The sequence below is a fragment of the Asparagus officinalis genome, chromosome 2 (genome assembly GCF_001876935.1).
Source record: "Asparagus officinalis chromosome 2, Aspof.V1, whole genome shotgun sequence".
NCBI lineage: Eukaryota > Viridiplantae > Streptophyta > Magnoliopsida > Asparagales > Asparagaceae > Asparagus > Asparagus officinalis.
In genome coordinates this window covers 46,829,561-46,847,669 of record NC_033795.1, presented here as the reverse complement: position 1 = coordinate 46,847,669, position 18,109 = coordinate 46,829,561, and the positions used below count along the sequence as shown (strand labels likewise).

The 18,109-nt window shown below is 37.8% G+C and overlaps 1 protein-coding gene across 5 annotated transcripts in view; it reads left to right on the top strand.

Annotated features, from left to right (window-relative positions):
- Positions 1-18,109, top strand: part of LOC109831085 — a 55,322-nt gene that overhangs the window by 32,297 nt on the left and 4,916 nt on the right. For 3 of the 5 annotated variants that reach the window (XM_020398424.1, XM_020398423.1, XM_020398425.1), the window contains exons 8-13: positions 396-571; positions 6,774-6,858; positions 7,630-7,760; positions 8,318-8,548; positions 8,676-8,745; positions 15,293-15,468. In XM_020398424.1, the coding sequence (XP_020254013.1) occupies positions 396-571; positions 6,774-6,858; positions 7,630-7,760; positions 8,318-8,548; positions 8,676-8,745; positions 15,293-15,468 (869 nt within the window). Of the gene's footprint in view, positions 1-395; positions 572-6,773; positions 6,859-7,629; positions 7,761-8,317; positions 8,549-8,675; positions 8,746-8,873; positions 9,019-15,292; positions 15,469-18,109 lie in introns of those variants that run through there. The other 2 variants (XM_020398426.1, XR_002244426.1) reach the window with 2 other exon arrangements.

Sequence of the window (18,109 nt, the reverse complement as noted above, 5' to 3'; positions counted from 1 at the left end):
TATCATTGAAGAAGTGAAATATTATTGCCTTCCAAACCTTAACAATCAAATCTCCTACTGCACTAAAAGGAACACAATGAGTAACAGTAAAAAAATTTATATTATGCCCTCGGAGATCAAATTATATTGCAACAATGTTGCAACAGTGCATCCCTGCATTCTTAACTTGAAAAAGAGAGGGTAAAAAAACTCGTCTGTTGTCAATGTGGAGATTTCAACCCAAAATCTCCCAAGTGTCATGTCATAATGGTTGTTGGCATGAGTAGGTAAAATATATGTTGGTTTATTGGCGTACTAGTTAGATTAAGTTATCATGTCACTTGTATGCTCTGTTAACTAAACTTCAAATGTTGAACTTTCACTAAACAAAATCTTGATATGGTTACTTTCTGTAGAAGGTGAAGAGAACTCGACAAGAAAAGCAGATTTAATAATTGAAGCACTTAACTGTTTCTGCTCCGAAGGATTTCAAATGGATGAAAAGTTGTCTTGTAAAGAAGAGTGCCCTTCTGGAACTATTAAAAGGAGAAAATTATCCGAGGCAGTTCTTACTTCAAGAGATCCATGCCAGGCAAGTTATATATGAGCCAAGCTAAAGTAAGTTGATAAACATTTTGGCTAATATGTTTGCAAGAATGATTCAAAGTTTTCTTCTATAGAATAATAATTCATATTTATACACATTATATATTGTATTCTTAGTTTAAATATGTGATTTTTGTCACGTGTCTTTGAAAATTTCTCCATTTACCTAACATCACTATGCTATCCACTCCCAATTACTGTTCTAACAACCACTTTTTCAATTTTTTATTATTTTTTGTAAGCTATATAAGGAGGGATGTGTGAGGGTTTAAGATCATCAGTCGGAGAAAAAAAGAAAAGAATTAGTTAGAGAGAAGAGAGTGAGAGAGAGAGAAATCTTTCTTTGTGTGATTCTCTAGTAAGGTTAGAGAGTGATCTCCTCTTTTGTAATTTTCTCTTTTGTGATTAGTGAAGTTCTCTGCTATTTTCGTCCGTGGATGTAGGTCATACTGACCGAACCACGTTAAATCCTTGTGCGTTGTTCTCTTTGTCCACTATTGTATAGACATCTTCTGTGTCTATGAAGCCCCTCCGCTGTAACAAACTGGTATCAGAGCCTGCTTAGAGTACGTGTATCTACTTATCGTATGCTCTGTGACTGTCACTAAAAGTGGATCTTCCACATCAGAAAAAAAGTTAGATTATTATTTACTCTTTAAATGTATTGAGTACTATTCACGAGTGCGGTACTATTCAAAAGTACTGATACTGTTCAAAAGTATGGTTATTGTTTATAATTACAGTTAGTGTTCTAGTGTGCTTCAAGATGTCTTCTACAAAATACAAAATAGAGAAATTCGATAAGAGAAACAACTTCAGTTTATGGAGAGTAAAAATGAGGGCTCTCCTAGTACAACAAGGATTGTTCAAGGTATTGTCCGAAAAGGATAAGTTACCGGAATCTATGCCCGATGATGAGAAACAAGAGCTGAAGATGAAGGTGCATAGTGCCATACAACTCTGTTTGGTCGATGAGGTCCTGCGGGAGGTTGCAAATGAAGATATCGTCGCCGGCTTGTGACTCAAGTTAGAGAGCTTGTACATGACGAAATCTCTAACGAACAAGCTATACTTGAAGCAACGCCTATTCACCCTTCGCATGAAAGAAGTTATGTGAATTAAAGATCACTTAGATGAACTTAACACTATTCTTATGCATTTAAAGAATATTGATGTTAAAATTGACGAAGAAGATCAAACACTCATTTGTTATGTTCATTACCTCCTTATGAAAATTTTGTCAATAGCATGTTATACGGTAAAGATACACTTTCTTTGGAAGATGTCAAATCAATCTTACATTCAAAAAAGTTAAGACAGAAAGTGTCTGTCGTAGGAGGAGATGATCAAGCTGAAGGCTTGTTCGATCGTGATCGTCCTGAAAAAGCTGTTGGTGGTAGAGACAAGTCTAGTAATATGTTTAGATCCAAGTCCAGGCCAAGAAAAAATGTTGAATGTTATTATTGTCACAAATATGGGCATATAAAACCTAATTGTCTAGCGCTCAAAGCAAAGGATTATTCACAGTCGAAGTCTGGGGAGGTGAAACCTTCAGTTGTCACTGTAACTGAAGAGCCTTCTAGTTCACATGAAGTTCTTTCAGTTAGTGTTAATACTCATTCACAAGATGAGTGGGTTCTTGATTCAGGTTGTTCCTATCATATGTGTCCGCATAGGGATTGGTGTATCACATATCAGTCTATCGATGATGGGAATGTCTTGTTGGGAAATAACATGCCTTGCAAGATTGTTGGTATCAGAGCAATTAAGATTAGAACCTATGATGGTATTGTTAGAACATTGAGCAATGTCTGTCATATTCCAGAGTTAAAAAAGAATCTCATTATTTTAGGCACCCTTGACTCAAATGGTTTTAAGTTTTCAGCTAAAGGTGGAGTTTTGAGAGTTTAAAGGCTCTCTTGTTGTAATGAAAAGAAAGAAGGTAAATATCCTCTATATCCTTGAAGGCAGTACAGTGACAGGTGCTACAGCAGTGTCATCCTCTGAGGATTCAGATTCTGACACTACATATTTGTGACATATGCGGTTAGGACATATGAGTGAGAGAGGACTGGATGTATTGAGCAAACAAGGTCTGCTTTGTGGTCAGAAAACCAGCAAATTAGACTTTTGTGAGCATAGTGTTTTTGGGAAATATCATAGAGTATCTTTTAGTACCGGTGTTCACAGAACCAATGGTACTTTAGATTATATCCATTCAGATATTTGGGGTCCCTCTCAGGTTCCATCGAAAGGTGAAGCTTGTTTTCTGCTAACATTAATTGATGATTATTCTAGAAAAGTTTGGATGTATCCTTTGAAATATAAGAGTGATGTGTTTGCAACCTTCAAGCAATAGAAGGTTATGATTGAGAAGCAAACAGGAAAGAAAGTGAAGGGTCTCAAAACCGACAATAGGATGAAGTTTTGTTCTACAGAGTTTGACCAGTTCTGCAAGAATGAATGTATTATACACCATCGTACAGTTCGGCATAGACCACAACAAAATAGTTACAGAAAGGATGAACAGAACATTTTTAGAGAGAGCTCAGTGCATGCTCTCTAATGCTGGTTTGTCAAAAGAATTTTAGGCCGAGGCAGTCAATATAGCTTGCTATTTGATAAACAGATCTCCTTCTACAACAGTTGATTTTAAGATTTCAGAAGAGGTTTGGTTTGGTGCTCCTGCTAATTACTCTCATTTAAGAGTATTTGGATGCTCTACTTATTTTCATGTTAATGATAATAAGCTTGAACCCAGAACAAAGAAAGCTATCTTTCTAGGATATGCTACTGAGGTGAAGAGATATAGATTATGATATTTTGATCCCAAATCACCTAAGTTTATTATTAGTATGGATGTTACTTTTGATAAAAAATCCATACTTCACCCGAGAAAGGAATTTGTTACTGACACTACTATAGGTCTTGAAAAGGAGTCTTGTAAGCAGGTGGAGCTAGAAAGCTCAGCTTCAAAGAAAGTGCTTGAGGACGCTTATGTTGAGAACCAGTTGATACTACGGAAGGTTCAACTTCAGATGCTGATACACCAAAAGAGCAACGGTACAATAGTCACTGGGAGAATAAAAAGGCAGATCCGACCTCCTCAACGCTACGCAGACATGCTTACTTACGCTTTGAGTGTAGCAAAATCGATTGGGATTCTAAAGCTTTCTACCTATAAGAAGGCTATTAGTGACAATGAGGCTGCAAATTGGACTGCACTGATGACTGAAGAGATGAAGTCTCTTCACAAGAACCAGATATGGGAGTTAGTGAAGCCACCAAGGGGACAGAAGATCGTTGGTTGTAAATGGGTCTTCAAGAAGAAAGAAGGAACTTCGGATACAGTACAAGGCACGCTTGGTAGCTAAAGGCTACCGTCAGACTGAAGGTATGGACTTCAATGAAGTATTCTCTCCAGTTGTAAAACACGCCTCAATTCGCGTGTTGCTTGCCATGATTGCTCATTTTTATTTGGAGCTTGAGCTACTTGATGTGAAGACAGTTTTTTTACATGGCGAGCTTGAGGAGCAGATCTTTATGCATCAGCCAGAGGGGTTCATTGTTGAAGATAAAGAAGATCATGTGTGCAGGTTGAAGAAATCTTTTTATGGGTTGAAACAGTCTCCGAGACAAGGGTATTTAAGATTTGATACTTTCATGCTTGAGCATGGTTACTCTAGGAGTAAATATGATAGTTGTGTTTATCATAAAAAACTCAATGATGGTTCTTTTGTGTATTTGTTTTTGTATGTTAATGACATGTTGATTGCAGCTAAAGATATGTTAGAAATCAACGAGTTAAAATCTCAACTCAAACATGAGTTTGAGATGAAGGACTTGGGAGCTGCAAAGAAGATTTTGGGGATGAAGATTCATAGAAACAGGCAAGAATGAAGCCTATTCCTATCTCAGGAGAAATATATCAAGAAGGTGTTAGAGAGATTTGGCATGCTTGATGTCAAGCCTATGAAGACTCCGCTTACTGCTCATTTTCGTCTTTCAGCAGATTTGTCACCTCAGACTGAGGAGGAGCAGTACATGTCTTATGTTCCTTATGCTAGTGCATGGAAGCATTATGTATGCTATGATCTGCATCCGTCCAGATATTTTACATGCAGCCAGTGTTGTGAGTCGGTATATGGATAAGCCTGTAAAAGTCCATTGGCAGACTGTGAAATGGATACTTAGATATTTAAGAGGATCTGCTAATATTAGCTTATATTTTGGTGGGCACACAAACTCATATTGCAGAATACTTGGCTATTCTGATTCAGATTATACGGGCGATTTGGATTAGAGACGATCTCTGACAGGTTATCTATTCATTCTTTTAGGTAGTGTCATTAGTTGGAAGGCAACTCTACAGTCGATAGTTGCTTTGTCTACCACAGAGGCATTGTATATGACAATGAGAGAAGCAGTGAAAGAAGCTATTTGGTTGAGAGGTTTGGTTGAAGATCTCGGCTTCAGCAAGGTGTTACTTCAGTATTTTGTTACAGCCAGAGTGCTATATATTTGACGAAACATCATATGTATCATGAAAGAACTAAACATATTGATGACAAGTATCATTTTATCAGATAAGTTAAAGTCATCAAGACTACAGACAATCCAACAGATATGATGACGAAGCCCGTACATTCATGCAAGTTCGAGCATTGTCTCGAATTGCTTGGAGTTCAATAAAGTGGAGGTTAAGCCCTGTAAGGGGCTTCTGGCGAGACAGCAAGAGTAAAGAGAGTATCTTCATTTTCAAAGTCAATATGAAGATTTGTCACGTGTCTTTGAAAATTTCTCCATTTACCTAACATCACTATGCCATCCACTCCTAATTACTGTTCCAACAACCACTTTTTCAATTTTTTATTATTTTTTGTAAGCTATATAAGGATGGGTGTAGGAGGGTTTAAGATCATCAGTCGGAGAGAAAAAGAAAAGAATTAGTTAGAGAGAAGAGAGTGAGATAGAAAGAGAAATCTTTTTTTTTGTGATTCTCTAGTGAGGTTAAAGAGTGATCTCCTCTTTTGTAATCTTCTCTTTCGTGATTAGTGAAGTTCTCTGCTGTTCTCGTCTGTGGACGTAAGTCATACTGACCGAACCACGTTAAATCCTTATGTGTTGTTCTTTTTGTCCACTATTGTATAGACATCTTCTGTGTTTGTGAAGCCCCTCCGCTACAACAATTTTGGTGCACATGCATCAGATGTGCACAGAATATTGTCCATTTATAACTCCCCAGTCATCTTTTGTGCATCAATTAACAATTATTTTATTTATTGAACTACAACTTCTTGCCATCACTAGTTGCACGACATGTTTTAAACATTTTTCCCTTTAGATATTTGAGAAATTAGTGTGAGGGACAGTGTTTAGTGTTTACTAAGCAACCTTGTGCCCATTTCTCTGCAATTTTTTAAGTCGGAGCTTCTCATATCTATGTAATATATTGGGGTTCATACATGTGTAACTCTGCATGTGTGCACATGTGTGTTTGCATGTATGCATGATTCTTCTTGTGCTTTTGTAGAACTTGTAAAGAGCAATTCAAGAAAAAACCAATGGTAGTTCATTCCTTCTGAGAAACCAATGAAGGAAAATGCTGTTGCTAGTGATTTTCACTTTGTTGATTTTAAATTGTTATATTCGTCGTAAGATTGGTGAATTGCTTCTGCACGATGTGAATCATTTTGACACCAATTCCTATCACTTGTGATATAAAAGCTTTGACATCAGTCATCATCAGTTTTCTAGAAATTATTACATAAATGACACTTAAAAGAAAAAAGAGACGGTTGGGATCTAATCCCATAAACATGATAAAGGTGACTCTAGATTCAATGAGACTGCCTAGATTTACAAGAATGTTGCTTGGATCTATCCTGGCTCTATAAAATCCTATTTCTGAATTTGTTTTAGATATACATGTGTATGTTTGTGTAGAATGATAATTTTGTATTACTTATTGCACTCATCAAATCAAACCAATTACGTCTGTTCATTCAGTCCAATTAAATAGAGAGAAAAAAGGAAAAATATTGGAAGCAATATATATAGGGCAGGATAACTAACAACTTAGGTTGTAGAAGTCAAATGAAAATAGTTACTAGAGTTTGTTTACTTTAATTTGTCTTGGTCATTACAAATACATTCTGACTATGGCAGTGCTTTTATGTGATCAACAGGAACTGGATGATATATGCCGGAAGAACAGTTGGCTATTGCCAACATATATGGTGCTTCCATCGTTTACAAATTGTCAGATCACTGGTAATACCTTCTTACCGTTTTGGAATTGTGCAATGTATACCACCCGTCCTTATGGGACAATTGGATGATCTTGCTCCCTCCATTTTGATCCCTGAGAGATGCTTTGACTATGAATACTGGGTACATATTTGAGTTGTTACTATCACGCTAAAGGAAAAAAAGGGTAAATTTCATAGAACCTCCCAGTACTTGGGGAATTTTCCCACGAAAATCCCAACACTTTGTTCTCCCCTCATAACCTCCAAAGTTATGAAAATTCCCCTTATGCCAATTTGTTTCCCATTCTTTCTAATTTTTGGGCAAAAACTTTCACATAAGGCAATTTGCAAACCCTCTCTTTCTCCTCACTGCCTCCCTCTAACTTTATCCCAAAGCACTACCAGGCAAATTTATTAAAAAGAATGAAACTTGATGTTTCTGTCCTGAAGGGCAATTTTGTCACTTTGGTTAGGTGGGAGAGGTTTTTGGTCTTTAGTGGGAAACCAAATTATCCCTGGGTTTCATGGGAAACGCCGAAGGTATTGGGGTTTGTGAAATTCGCCCAAAAAAACTAGTGCAAAAGAACACGATTTTTTATGATACCAGCTACACTGCTATTATTACCTTGGGAAGGTGGTAATTGATTCAAGTGTGCACTCAAATGGATTTTTGGAACATCACTCTGCACTAACCAGTGGGATGTATTGACACTCAACTTCTAGTAACTGCATTAATAACTTGAAAATATACATAATACCGTACTCATTATGGCGCTCTGGCATTTATTAACAGGAATGTTTGAGGCTACTGTTATAGTTGAGGGGGCCGACTTCGGGTGCAGCAATGATGGTGATCCAAAAAGCAAACCCGCTGAAGCGCGGGAATCTGCAGCAAACTACATGCTGAGGAAACTAAGACGGATGGTAGGCTAGATACGAGAGTCACTAAGTTAAGCAGATTGTCTCAAAAAAAATTTGCTTTATTTTTCTTATTTTTCTTAAATGTTGGACAATGGAACTTAAAGTTGTAGCATACTATCTGACTAAACATTGGGAATTGGCATAGTAGCAAGATATTCTCTACATATTTTTCATATATCTCTAGTTAAATCTGTTCATCGTCCATAGCGCAATACAGTGATGAATATCAACTTAGTTTGATGACTACGCAGAAACACATCTATTAAGATTGTGTACTGAATCTATTAAGACAGTTATATGCTGAATTTTGGAATTAGCATGATTAGGTATAATATGATAGCCAACTTGTAGGTATGCATGTGTGTATTTTGGCAGCTTGTTTTCCAATTACAATAACTACCAGGAAGTATCTATCATTTTCCATAGCATGGCTATATATTCTCTAGTTACCTAGTAAGAGTTAACTAAATGCCATAGATATCATAATTTAGTCAGTTTCCTGGTTTTTATTTTTTAGTTGATTTGGAAATAAGGTAAAAGCAATTTTGTATACTTGACAGGCAGATGTAGTCGATTTGGATAAGAAGGCATGCATGTCAAACCGCACACTTCAAATCAGAGCCTGTACTAATGGTGCTTCTCGAGATGGATCTGCATTGGATAATCTGAAAACTTTGCCATTAATGTTTAGTTCCAGTGAGCAGATTACACCTTTTCAAGTGATCACATCTAAGGAAAATAAGCTAATGCCAGCCTGCTTACAAGTTCTTCAAAAAAGAAGGAATAATATGGTATGCACTTTTCCTTATTGTTGTATCACAAAATTCTCCTTTTCCATCTGTTTCACGTTTTATATACAGATGAAACTTTTTTGCTTCTTTAATGTTTCTCTGAACTTTTGTCCTTTGCTTTTTGTAGTATCAGCAGCAGCGTTTGCTCGAGGATGAGATTTCTCTCTGTGAAATAAACATCCAGATGATTTTGAGCGGTACTTTCTTTCCAGTTTGGTCATTCACCTATTATACGTGTGCCATTTTATTTGTATGTGTGCCATTTTTTTGTATTTATTACAGTCTTATTGATCTTTCACTAAGAAGATCTTGATATGCTGACCAGGAGTAACTTTGGGTTAATATCTACGTGAAGGGTCATCTTATCACTAATAATAGCACATATCAATTGTGGGCATTAGCAAGTCGTTATTAAATCAACAGAGAAATTTTCTATGTTTGTGGGAAAGGCCCATAGGCTTACATTGGAATTAGGGTGTTGTGCGCAGCGGAAATTTCGGCAGAGTTTCTGGTGCACAATAAGAGAGAAAGATCCCAATAAGAATTCTCGTCTCACCAAGGAAACAAGAATCTGAAGCGAATATCTCAACAAAGTGAGATATCGGCTCTTCCTCTCATCAGTTCTAGGACTGACTTGTCGAGGGATCCTAAAAACTATTACAATGGCCATAAACTCAAACAAACTAATTTTACGTGGTTCGGCAAACTGCTTACGTCCACGGGGCAAGGTGGGGGAGATCTACTATTAGAGGGAGAGATACAACTAGGGTTTACAATTACTCAATCTAAACCCTCACACAATCTCTCAAATCCCTCACACAAAAGACTCTCTCAAAAAGATGCACAAAACCCAAAAAAAATAGGCCTCTGCCTTTTCTTTGCACAGCCGCAACTGAGTTTTCTCTAGCCGCCTTTACACTCTTGCACACCATTGCCAGCGCTGTCCTTTGCACCCAGCCGGCTGCCTATTCCCCCTCTCAATCTTGCACCAAGCCCTAGGAGAGAATATGATTCCTATTTATAGCCTGCAAATAAAATTCGGGTGGGCCGGGTTTGTCTAAGAAACAAAAAAATGCCCGCTGAATTTCATTCACTCGTGGCCCCCACTCTCTGCATCATTCACGTTTCGTTTGGGTAAAAACATAGGCACGTAGGTAGGTGGACCCCACGTCCATTCATTCACAATTCTTCACCTCGGCGAAGTTTTTCCAAAACTGAGCCGACACCAAAGTAACCAAAAGTCCCACTTGTTGTGTCCAGTACGAACTCAATCCATAACAAGTCGAGAACCCGAACAAGAGTCCAAATAATCTCAACCCCCCATCAAAATCAACTAATCCAAACCGGCTGCATCTGAAAGACTGCCTACGTATCCTCTTGCCCAAGGAATCAAGCCGAACGTAGTTCATCCAAATGGCCGCGAACGACCTCAAACCAATAGAAGAGTTCGCAACCCTTCTCCAATATCATCAACTCTGCGACTGATAGCACCTCCAATGACCTCAAACACCTTCACCTGAGGTGAACCAATGGTCATATCCAAACTGCATCTATCAGCTGCACTCGAGTCAAAACCCAACTCATCATCTGCATCCGAATCCAAATGACTTCCACGCTGTGTCACCTCAGCTGGAATCCCAACCAATGCAGAATGACCTGGAGTATATGGAAAAATCCCCACCCAATGTGGAGTAGCATCAGTCTCCACCCGCTATGATACCTCTAAGGTCTGTCCAAAACTCTCCACCTGCTGAGAGTCAATTAGCTCCCTCATCGAAGCCTCAACCAAAGTGACACTACCAGACCTATCTTCTTATGAAGTTTTACCTCCAATCACAGCAGTTGACAATTCCATAATAGGATGACCCAAATATGTCGAAGCCTCAGTCCAGAAACTCTTCTGCAAACCATTGCTCGACCACAAATACTGATCCTCCTCCAGTAAGGTATGGTTCTCCAAATTTGCCACCCTATCTAGTTACCCCAAGATTTCCTTTCCAACGAAGTGTCTCGAAATGCCTTGAGCTCGGCTCCAATACAGAAATAGGTCCATCTTGTACCTCCCACCAGAATGGAGTACCTTCACCTTTCTGTCTATTACACACTTTTTCAATCTGTTGGATACTACTAGGACTTTCTCCAAAGGGGATTTGGTTGCAACCCAAACACGTCTAGAACAGTTACTAATAAAGGAAACCAAATGCCTATTACCTCCCAATGATGCCACCTTGGAAGGCCCCCAAACATCCACGTGAACTCCTCTAGAACGACCCTTAGCACGGTGAATAGAGGTGCCAAACTTCACATCGGTCTTCTTGCTCACATCAACATGTTCACTGGACTTCAAACTACAGGTCTTCGCACTCTCTTTCAATCTATGCGAGGAATCAATACTGGAATGGCCAACCCCCAAATACCACAGTCTAGTCGAATCAACAGAAGTCGTCAGCTCTTCACCTGCCACTATACCTCCAGTCAAGTAATACAGGTTATTTCTCCTGACGCCCTTCATCAAAATACGAGAGTCTCTCGCAATCTCGAGAACCATGTCCTCAACACGAACCTTCAGACCCTCTCCAACCAAAGCTCCAATCGAGATCAAGTTCTTCCTCAAAGAAGGAACATATCTCACATCGTTTAACTCTCTAACAGTCCCGTCAAACATTTTGATGCGAATTCTTCCTATCCCAAGGATCTGGCATGCACGGTTATCAGCCAAGTACACCACACCACTATCCATCAGCTTCTCAAAACTGGAGAACTATTCCCTTCTAGGGCACACATGATAGGTCGTAATACTATCCAACATCCATTCAGATTCCTCCGAATAGCTATCCGTAGGACTGATAGAAAGCGAATAAATAGAAGAGTCAGAATTATTACCATCCGATACGATGTTTGCTTCTAATGATGGCTGCTTCCCTTTTCCCTTCTGCTTATTCTTCATCCATTCGTCGAGGTTTGGGCAGTCTTTCTTCTAATGACCAGTCTCCTTGCACCAAGCACACTGATCTTTTCCTATTCTAGACTGTGACTTCTAATTCTTTCGGTTTGGACCATTCCCTCTTGCGACCAACGTCTCTGCTACCGACTCAGTCGAAGTCTCTTTATCCTTCTTCCGAAGCTGATAATTCACCAATGCAGCAGTGACCTCACTATACGAAAGAGATACCTTCCTATTAATCAGAGTAAGGACGAAGGTTTCATATTCCTCGTCGGGCAAGGAACTCAACAACAGTAACGCCTTGTCCTCATCCTCAATTATGACATCCACATTCGCCAAATCCGCAAGAAGCTTCGTGTAGTGGTTCATGTGATCTCTAATGGAAGTTCCCTTCTTTAATTGGAAACGATAAAGCATCTTCTTCAAATGCAAACGATTTTCCACACTCTTGGTCAAATACTTGCTTTCGAGAATCTCCCAAATCTTTTTCGCAGAAGTCTCATTCATCACGTCATATTTTAGATCTTGAGTCAAATAAGACCTAATCACACCACACGCTGTTCGATTCATCTTTTTTCAAACATTCTCTTCAATCTCATCTGGCTTGCCATCTAACTCCAAGGTATCCTCCAAATTCTGCGTGTTCAGCGCATCCAAAATCTCGCATCTCCATAATTCAAAATTGTTTGTGCCATTAAATTTCTCCACATCTATCTTCATAGAGTGGATATTCAAACTCTGAATGGTCTTCGCGTCAGAAGCACCACGCTCGACACCCGAAGCACCTTCTTTCCCCGACATCTTTCTCAACGCACCAACGAATTAAGAATAGATCCAAAACTGAAAAGATAGTCTTTTACTAAAAGATCCCACCTTTATCATCAAACGAAGCCCTAGACGAGCCTCCAAATTGATCTACTCCTCTAAATAGCCCAAGCGTAGCCCGAGCTCTGATACCACTTGTTGTGCGCAGCGAAAATTTCGGCAGAGTTTCTGGTGCATAATAAGAGAGAAAGATCCCAATAAGAATTCTCGTCTCACCAAGGAAATAAGAATCTGAAGCGAATATCTCAACAAAGTGAGATATCGGCTCTTCCTCTCATCAGTTCTAGGATTGACTTGTCGAGGGATCCTAAAAACTATTACAATGGTCACAAACTCAAACAAACTAATTTTACGTGGTTCGGCAAACTACCTACATCCACGGGGCAAGGAGGGGAAAGATCTACTATTAGAGGGAGAGATACAATTAGGGTTTACAATCACTCAATCTAAACCCTCACACAATCTCTCAAATCCCTCACACAAAAGACTCTCTCAAAAAGATGCACAAAACCCAAAAAAAAAAATAGGCCTCTACCTTTTCTTTGCACAACCGCAACTGAGTTTTCTCCAGCCGCCTTTACACTCCTGCACACCTTTGCCAACACTGTTCTTTGCACCCAGCCGGCTGCCTATTCCCCCTCTCAATCTTGTACCAAGCCCTAGGAGAGAATATGATTCCTATTTATAGCCTGCAAGTAAAACTCGGGTGGGCCAGGTTTGTCTAAGAAACAAAAAAAACACCCGCTGAATTTCATTCACTCGTGGCCCCCGCTCTCTGCATCATTCACGTTTCGTTTGGGTAAAAACATAGGCACGTGGGTAGGTGGACCCCACATCCATTCATTCACATAGGGGTGAAAGGACCAAATGGGTGGTTAATACAAAGGGACATGTCTTTAAAGAGAGAAGGAAGCCTCTGCATTTGAAAATAAATCTCCTATGATCTGCTTGTTTTCCTGCAAATCAGGCTGCAACTAGGGGTGGTATACGATCGAATCAAATCGAATACTAAGGTGTTCGTATTTGTCTTTGTTTAAAATTATCGAATTCGAATGCAGACTCTAATATTTATATATGGAGTTTTTCGAACTCGAACTCGAATACTTGTTATTTGATAAATATTCATGAATATTCACGAATACTTATCGAATATCAAATTATATTTATTTCGCTAAAGAATTTGATTTTTAAATAGTATTTAAATTCATAAATAAAAAATATTCATTTATGATATATGATGTATATATATTTAAATCAAAATTTTCATAAGAAAATAGATTTAAAATTATTTAAGTCTTAAAATTAGTACATAAAACTTAAGTAGAAATGATAAGTGGGTTAAAAATATGACATCATACGTGTAATAATACAAATAATAAATGATCAAATTTTAAACGAATATTTGATAAACAAAAGAATCGAATATACATTTGGTTAAATTATATTCGTTAGTAAACTCGAATACTAAAAAATATTTGTATAGTGGTAAATGAACTACCGAATCGAAAATGACCGAATAGTTACTCGAACATTTATCAAACTATTTGTTAATTATTTGGTTCATTTCCACCCTTAGCTCCAACTATGGCCGCAGTTGATAAAGGGCCTAGTTATACCGGCTTACTTCCTTGAAGCTGTCTACTGTAACTGTAGAAGTGGCAGCTCATGAACCATAGGTACAAGGATGGCATAATTTGTTTCGCAAACCAGCTGGCAACCAGGCTTGTGATGAGTTATTTGCTTTGATTTGTGGTTGCTGTGAGTGTAGTTGTAAAAGAAGACTCAACTGCAGTAGTCCAGCTTGCAGTGAGGATAGTCCAACTTGTTTTGTGAGTTTGTTGCAGGTGTGATAATTTATCAAATCACATTTATCATACATCTCTAAAATGATTTGTGGTTCGAAAATCTTTCAAATTTTTTAACTTTTGGAGGTAACTTTCAAGATAAAGCTGCAGGGGTACCAAATACCCCCCTTGAAATAATGAAAGATTTTATTGTTGTGAGTAGGGTTGCATACTGTCCTGCTTGCAGTTGAAGGCTTTGTTGCAATGCAACAAACAGATCGCAGGACAAAGAATGCCACTGATGAAGTGGAGAATTATTGCCTCACCAATCTTAGCCGATCGATTTTTCTGCTGCACTAAAAGGAATGCAACAATTTTTCAAGAGTCATTTTGATCTCATGCCCTTATAATTAAATTATTTTGCGATAAGGCTGCAACAGTGCATCCCTGCATTTTTAATTCTAAAACAGAAAACATTTGTCTGTTCTCAATGTGGAGATTTCAACCCACAATCTCCCACAATAAAAGTTCATGTCTAGAGGTGCAAAATAATATCTATATCCATGTATATCTGTACCCGTTAGGATGCGGATACTGTTACTAAATGTTTATATCTGATAGGATATAGTTACGGCTGCGAATATGTAGTGAAATATCCTGGTCTATATCCGAAATATCCGAATATATGTCGACCATATAGTTACAAATCTCTTGATCATTAAATTAATTGTTGAGAGATTAATTTTGATGATCCAAATATTTTATCTTAACTTTTCCCATTTGCAGGACATAGTAATGGATCTCTTCTAATGACCTATATATTATACAAAATTTATCTGTTTTCCTCATATCCATTTTGTATACTTGCATTCTTTCTCCTATTTTTCTCGTATTCGTATTTGATTTTGCAGATATCGATATGAGTTTTTCTTATTGAAACATAATCCATTCATATATTTATCCATGATTAGTAAGAGGATATGGATATAGTAAGTATCATATATGATCCCTATCGGATACATTTGCACCCCTAGTCATGTCATCATGGTTTTTGGCATAAGTAGGTAGAATATACTTTTGCTTGTTGGTGTAATAGTCAGATTAAGTTATGTCACTTGTATGACCTGTTAATTAAACATACTCAAATTGTGCTTTCACTAAATAAAATCTTCATATGGTTAATGTCTGTAGAAGGTGAAGAGAACTCAGCAAGAATAGCACATTCAATAATTGAAGCATTCAACTGCTTTAGCTATAAAGGATTTCAAATGGATGAAAAGTTGTCTTGTAAAGAAGAACGTGCTTCTCGAACTACTAAAAGAAGGAAGTTATCTGAGGCAGTTCTTTCTTCAAGAAATCCATGTCAGGCAAGTTATATATGATACTTTTGCAAGAACCGAGCTTACATAATTTCATAAAGATTTTGGGGTAACATGTTTGCATAAATGATTCAAATATTTTCTTATGTTAAGTAACATACATATTTATACACATTGTACATTGCATTCTTAGTTTAAGTATGCAATTTTGGTGCACATGCATCACATGCGCTAAGAATCTAATCCATTTAACTAACTCTTAGTCATCTTTATGCATCAATTAATAGTTTATTTATTCACGGAAGTACAATTTATTTTGCCATCACTAGTTGCATGGTGGGTTTTATACAATTTTCCCTTTAGATAGATATTCTATATGGTTAGCATAATGAACGGTGTTTAGTAAGCTATCTTGTGCAATCTTCTCTGCAATTGTCAGTTGGACTATGCATATTATGTTTATGTATGGGGTGTGGATGAGTGCGTGCATCTATGTGCATGTTTGTTTTCTTACGTGTGACTGTTTGTGTATGCACATATGTGTGTATGCATGTATACTTGATTGTTGTGAATGTGACTTGAATAAGTCAAAAATAGCTGCCTTCAAATCTTGCGGCAGCTTATTAAAATTTTATAACTCCAGCATAGCCTCAACTCTTGTTTCACCTATCAAATTTTGCCTATAAATAGAGTTGTGATGAATGAGGAAAATGCATCAGACAGTTGAGAAAAAGAAGAGAGAGATAGAAAGAGAAATCTCTTTCTTTGTGTGATTCTTTGGTTAGAGAGTGATTTCCTCTTTGTAATCTTCTCTTTGTGATTAGTGAAGTTTTCTGTTGTTCTCGCTCGTGGACGTAAGTTATACTGACCGAATCACGTTAAATCCTTATGTGTTGTTCTATTTGGCTTTGCTGTGTTTATTCGGTGTTGTTATTCTCCACTCTTGTATAGACATCTTCTGTGTCTGTGAAGCCCCCTCCCCCGCTGCAACAAACTGGTATCAGAGTCTGGCTTAGAGTACGTGTATCTGTTTATCGTATGTATATTGGCTGTCACTAAAAGTGGATCCTCTACATCAGAAAATAAGTTAGATTATCATTTTCTCTTTAAATGCATTGGGTACTATTCACGAGTATGTTACTGTTCTAGTGGGTTTCAAGATGTCTTCTGCAAAATACAAAGTGGAGAAATTTGATAGGAGAAACAACATCAGTTTGTGGAGTAAAAATGAGGGCTCTCCTAGTACAACAAGGACTGTTCAAGGTCGATAAGTTACCGGAATCTATGCCCGATGCTGAGAAAGAAGAGTTGGAGATGAAGGCGCATAGTGCCATACAGCTCTGTTTAGCGGATGAGGTCCTATGAGAGGTTGTCAATGAAGATACCGCCGTCGGCTTGTGGCTCAAGTTGGAGAGCTTGTACATTACGAAATCTCTAACGAATAAGCTCTACTTGAAACAACGCCTCTTCGCCCTTCGCATGAAGGAAGGTATGCGAATTAAAGACCACTTAGATGAACTTAACACTATTCTTATGATTTAAAGAATATTGATGTTAAAATCGACGAAGAAGATCAAGCTCTTATCTTGTTATGTTCATTACCTCCATCCTATGAAAATTTTGTTAATAACATGTTATACGGAGCAGATACACTTTCTTTAGAGGATGTTAAATTAGCCTTACATTCAAAAGAGTTATGACAAAAAGTGTTTATCGTAGGAGGAGAGGATCAAGATGAAGGATTATTCGCTCGTGGTTTTCCTAAAAAGGGTATTAGTGGTAGAGGTAAATCTAGAAATATGTCTAGATCAAAGTCCAGGCTAAGAAAAAATGTTGAATGTTATTACTATCACAAGTATGGGCATATAAAACCTAATTGTCCAGCGCTCAAAGCAAAGGATAATTCACAGTCGAATTCTGGGTGGTGAAACTTTCAGTTGCCACTATAACTGAAGAGTCTTCTAGTTCACATGAAGTTCTTTCAGTTAGTGTGAATACTCATTTACAAAATGAGTGGGTTCTTGATTCGGTTTGTTCCTACCATATGTGTCCGCATAGGGATTGATTTGTCACATATCAGTCTATTGATGGTGGGAATGTCTTGTTGGAAAATAACATACATTGCAAGACTATTGGTATCAAATCAATTACGATTAAAACCCATGATGGTATTGTTAGAACATTAAGCAATGTCCGACATATACCAGAGTTAAAGAAGAACCACATTTCTTTAGGCATTATTGACTCAAATGGTTTTAAATTTTTGACGAAAGGTGGAGTTTTGAGAGTTAGTAAAGACTCTTATTGTGATGAAAGGAAAAAAAGTAAATATCCTCTATATCCTTAAAGGTAATACAGTGACAGGTGCTGCAGCAATGTCATCCTCAGAGGATTCAGATTCTGGCACTACACGTTTGTGACATATGCGGTTAGGGCATATGAGTGAGATAGGACTGGATGTATTAAGCAAACAAGGTCTGTTTTGTGGGTAAAAAACTAGCAAACTAGATTTTTGTGAGCATTGTATTTTCACCATAGAGTCTCATTTAGTACCGGTGTCCACAGAACAAATGGTACTTTAGATTATATACATTTAGATATTTAGGGTCCCTCTCAGGTTCCATCGAAAGGTGGAGTTCGTTTTCTACTAACATTGATTGATGATAATTTCAGAAAAGTTTTGGTGTAT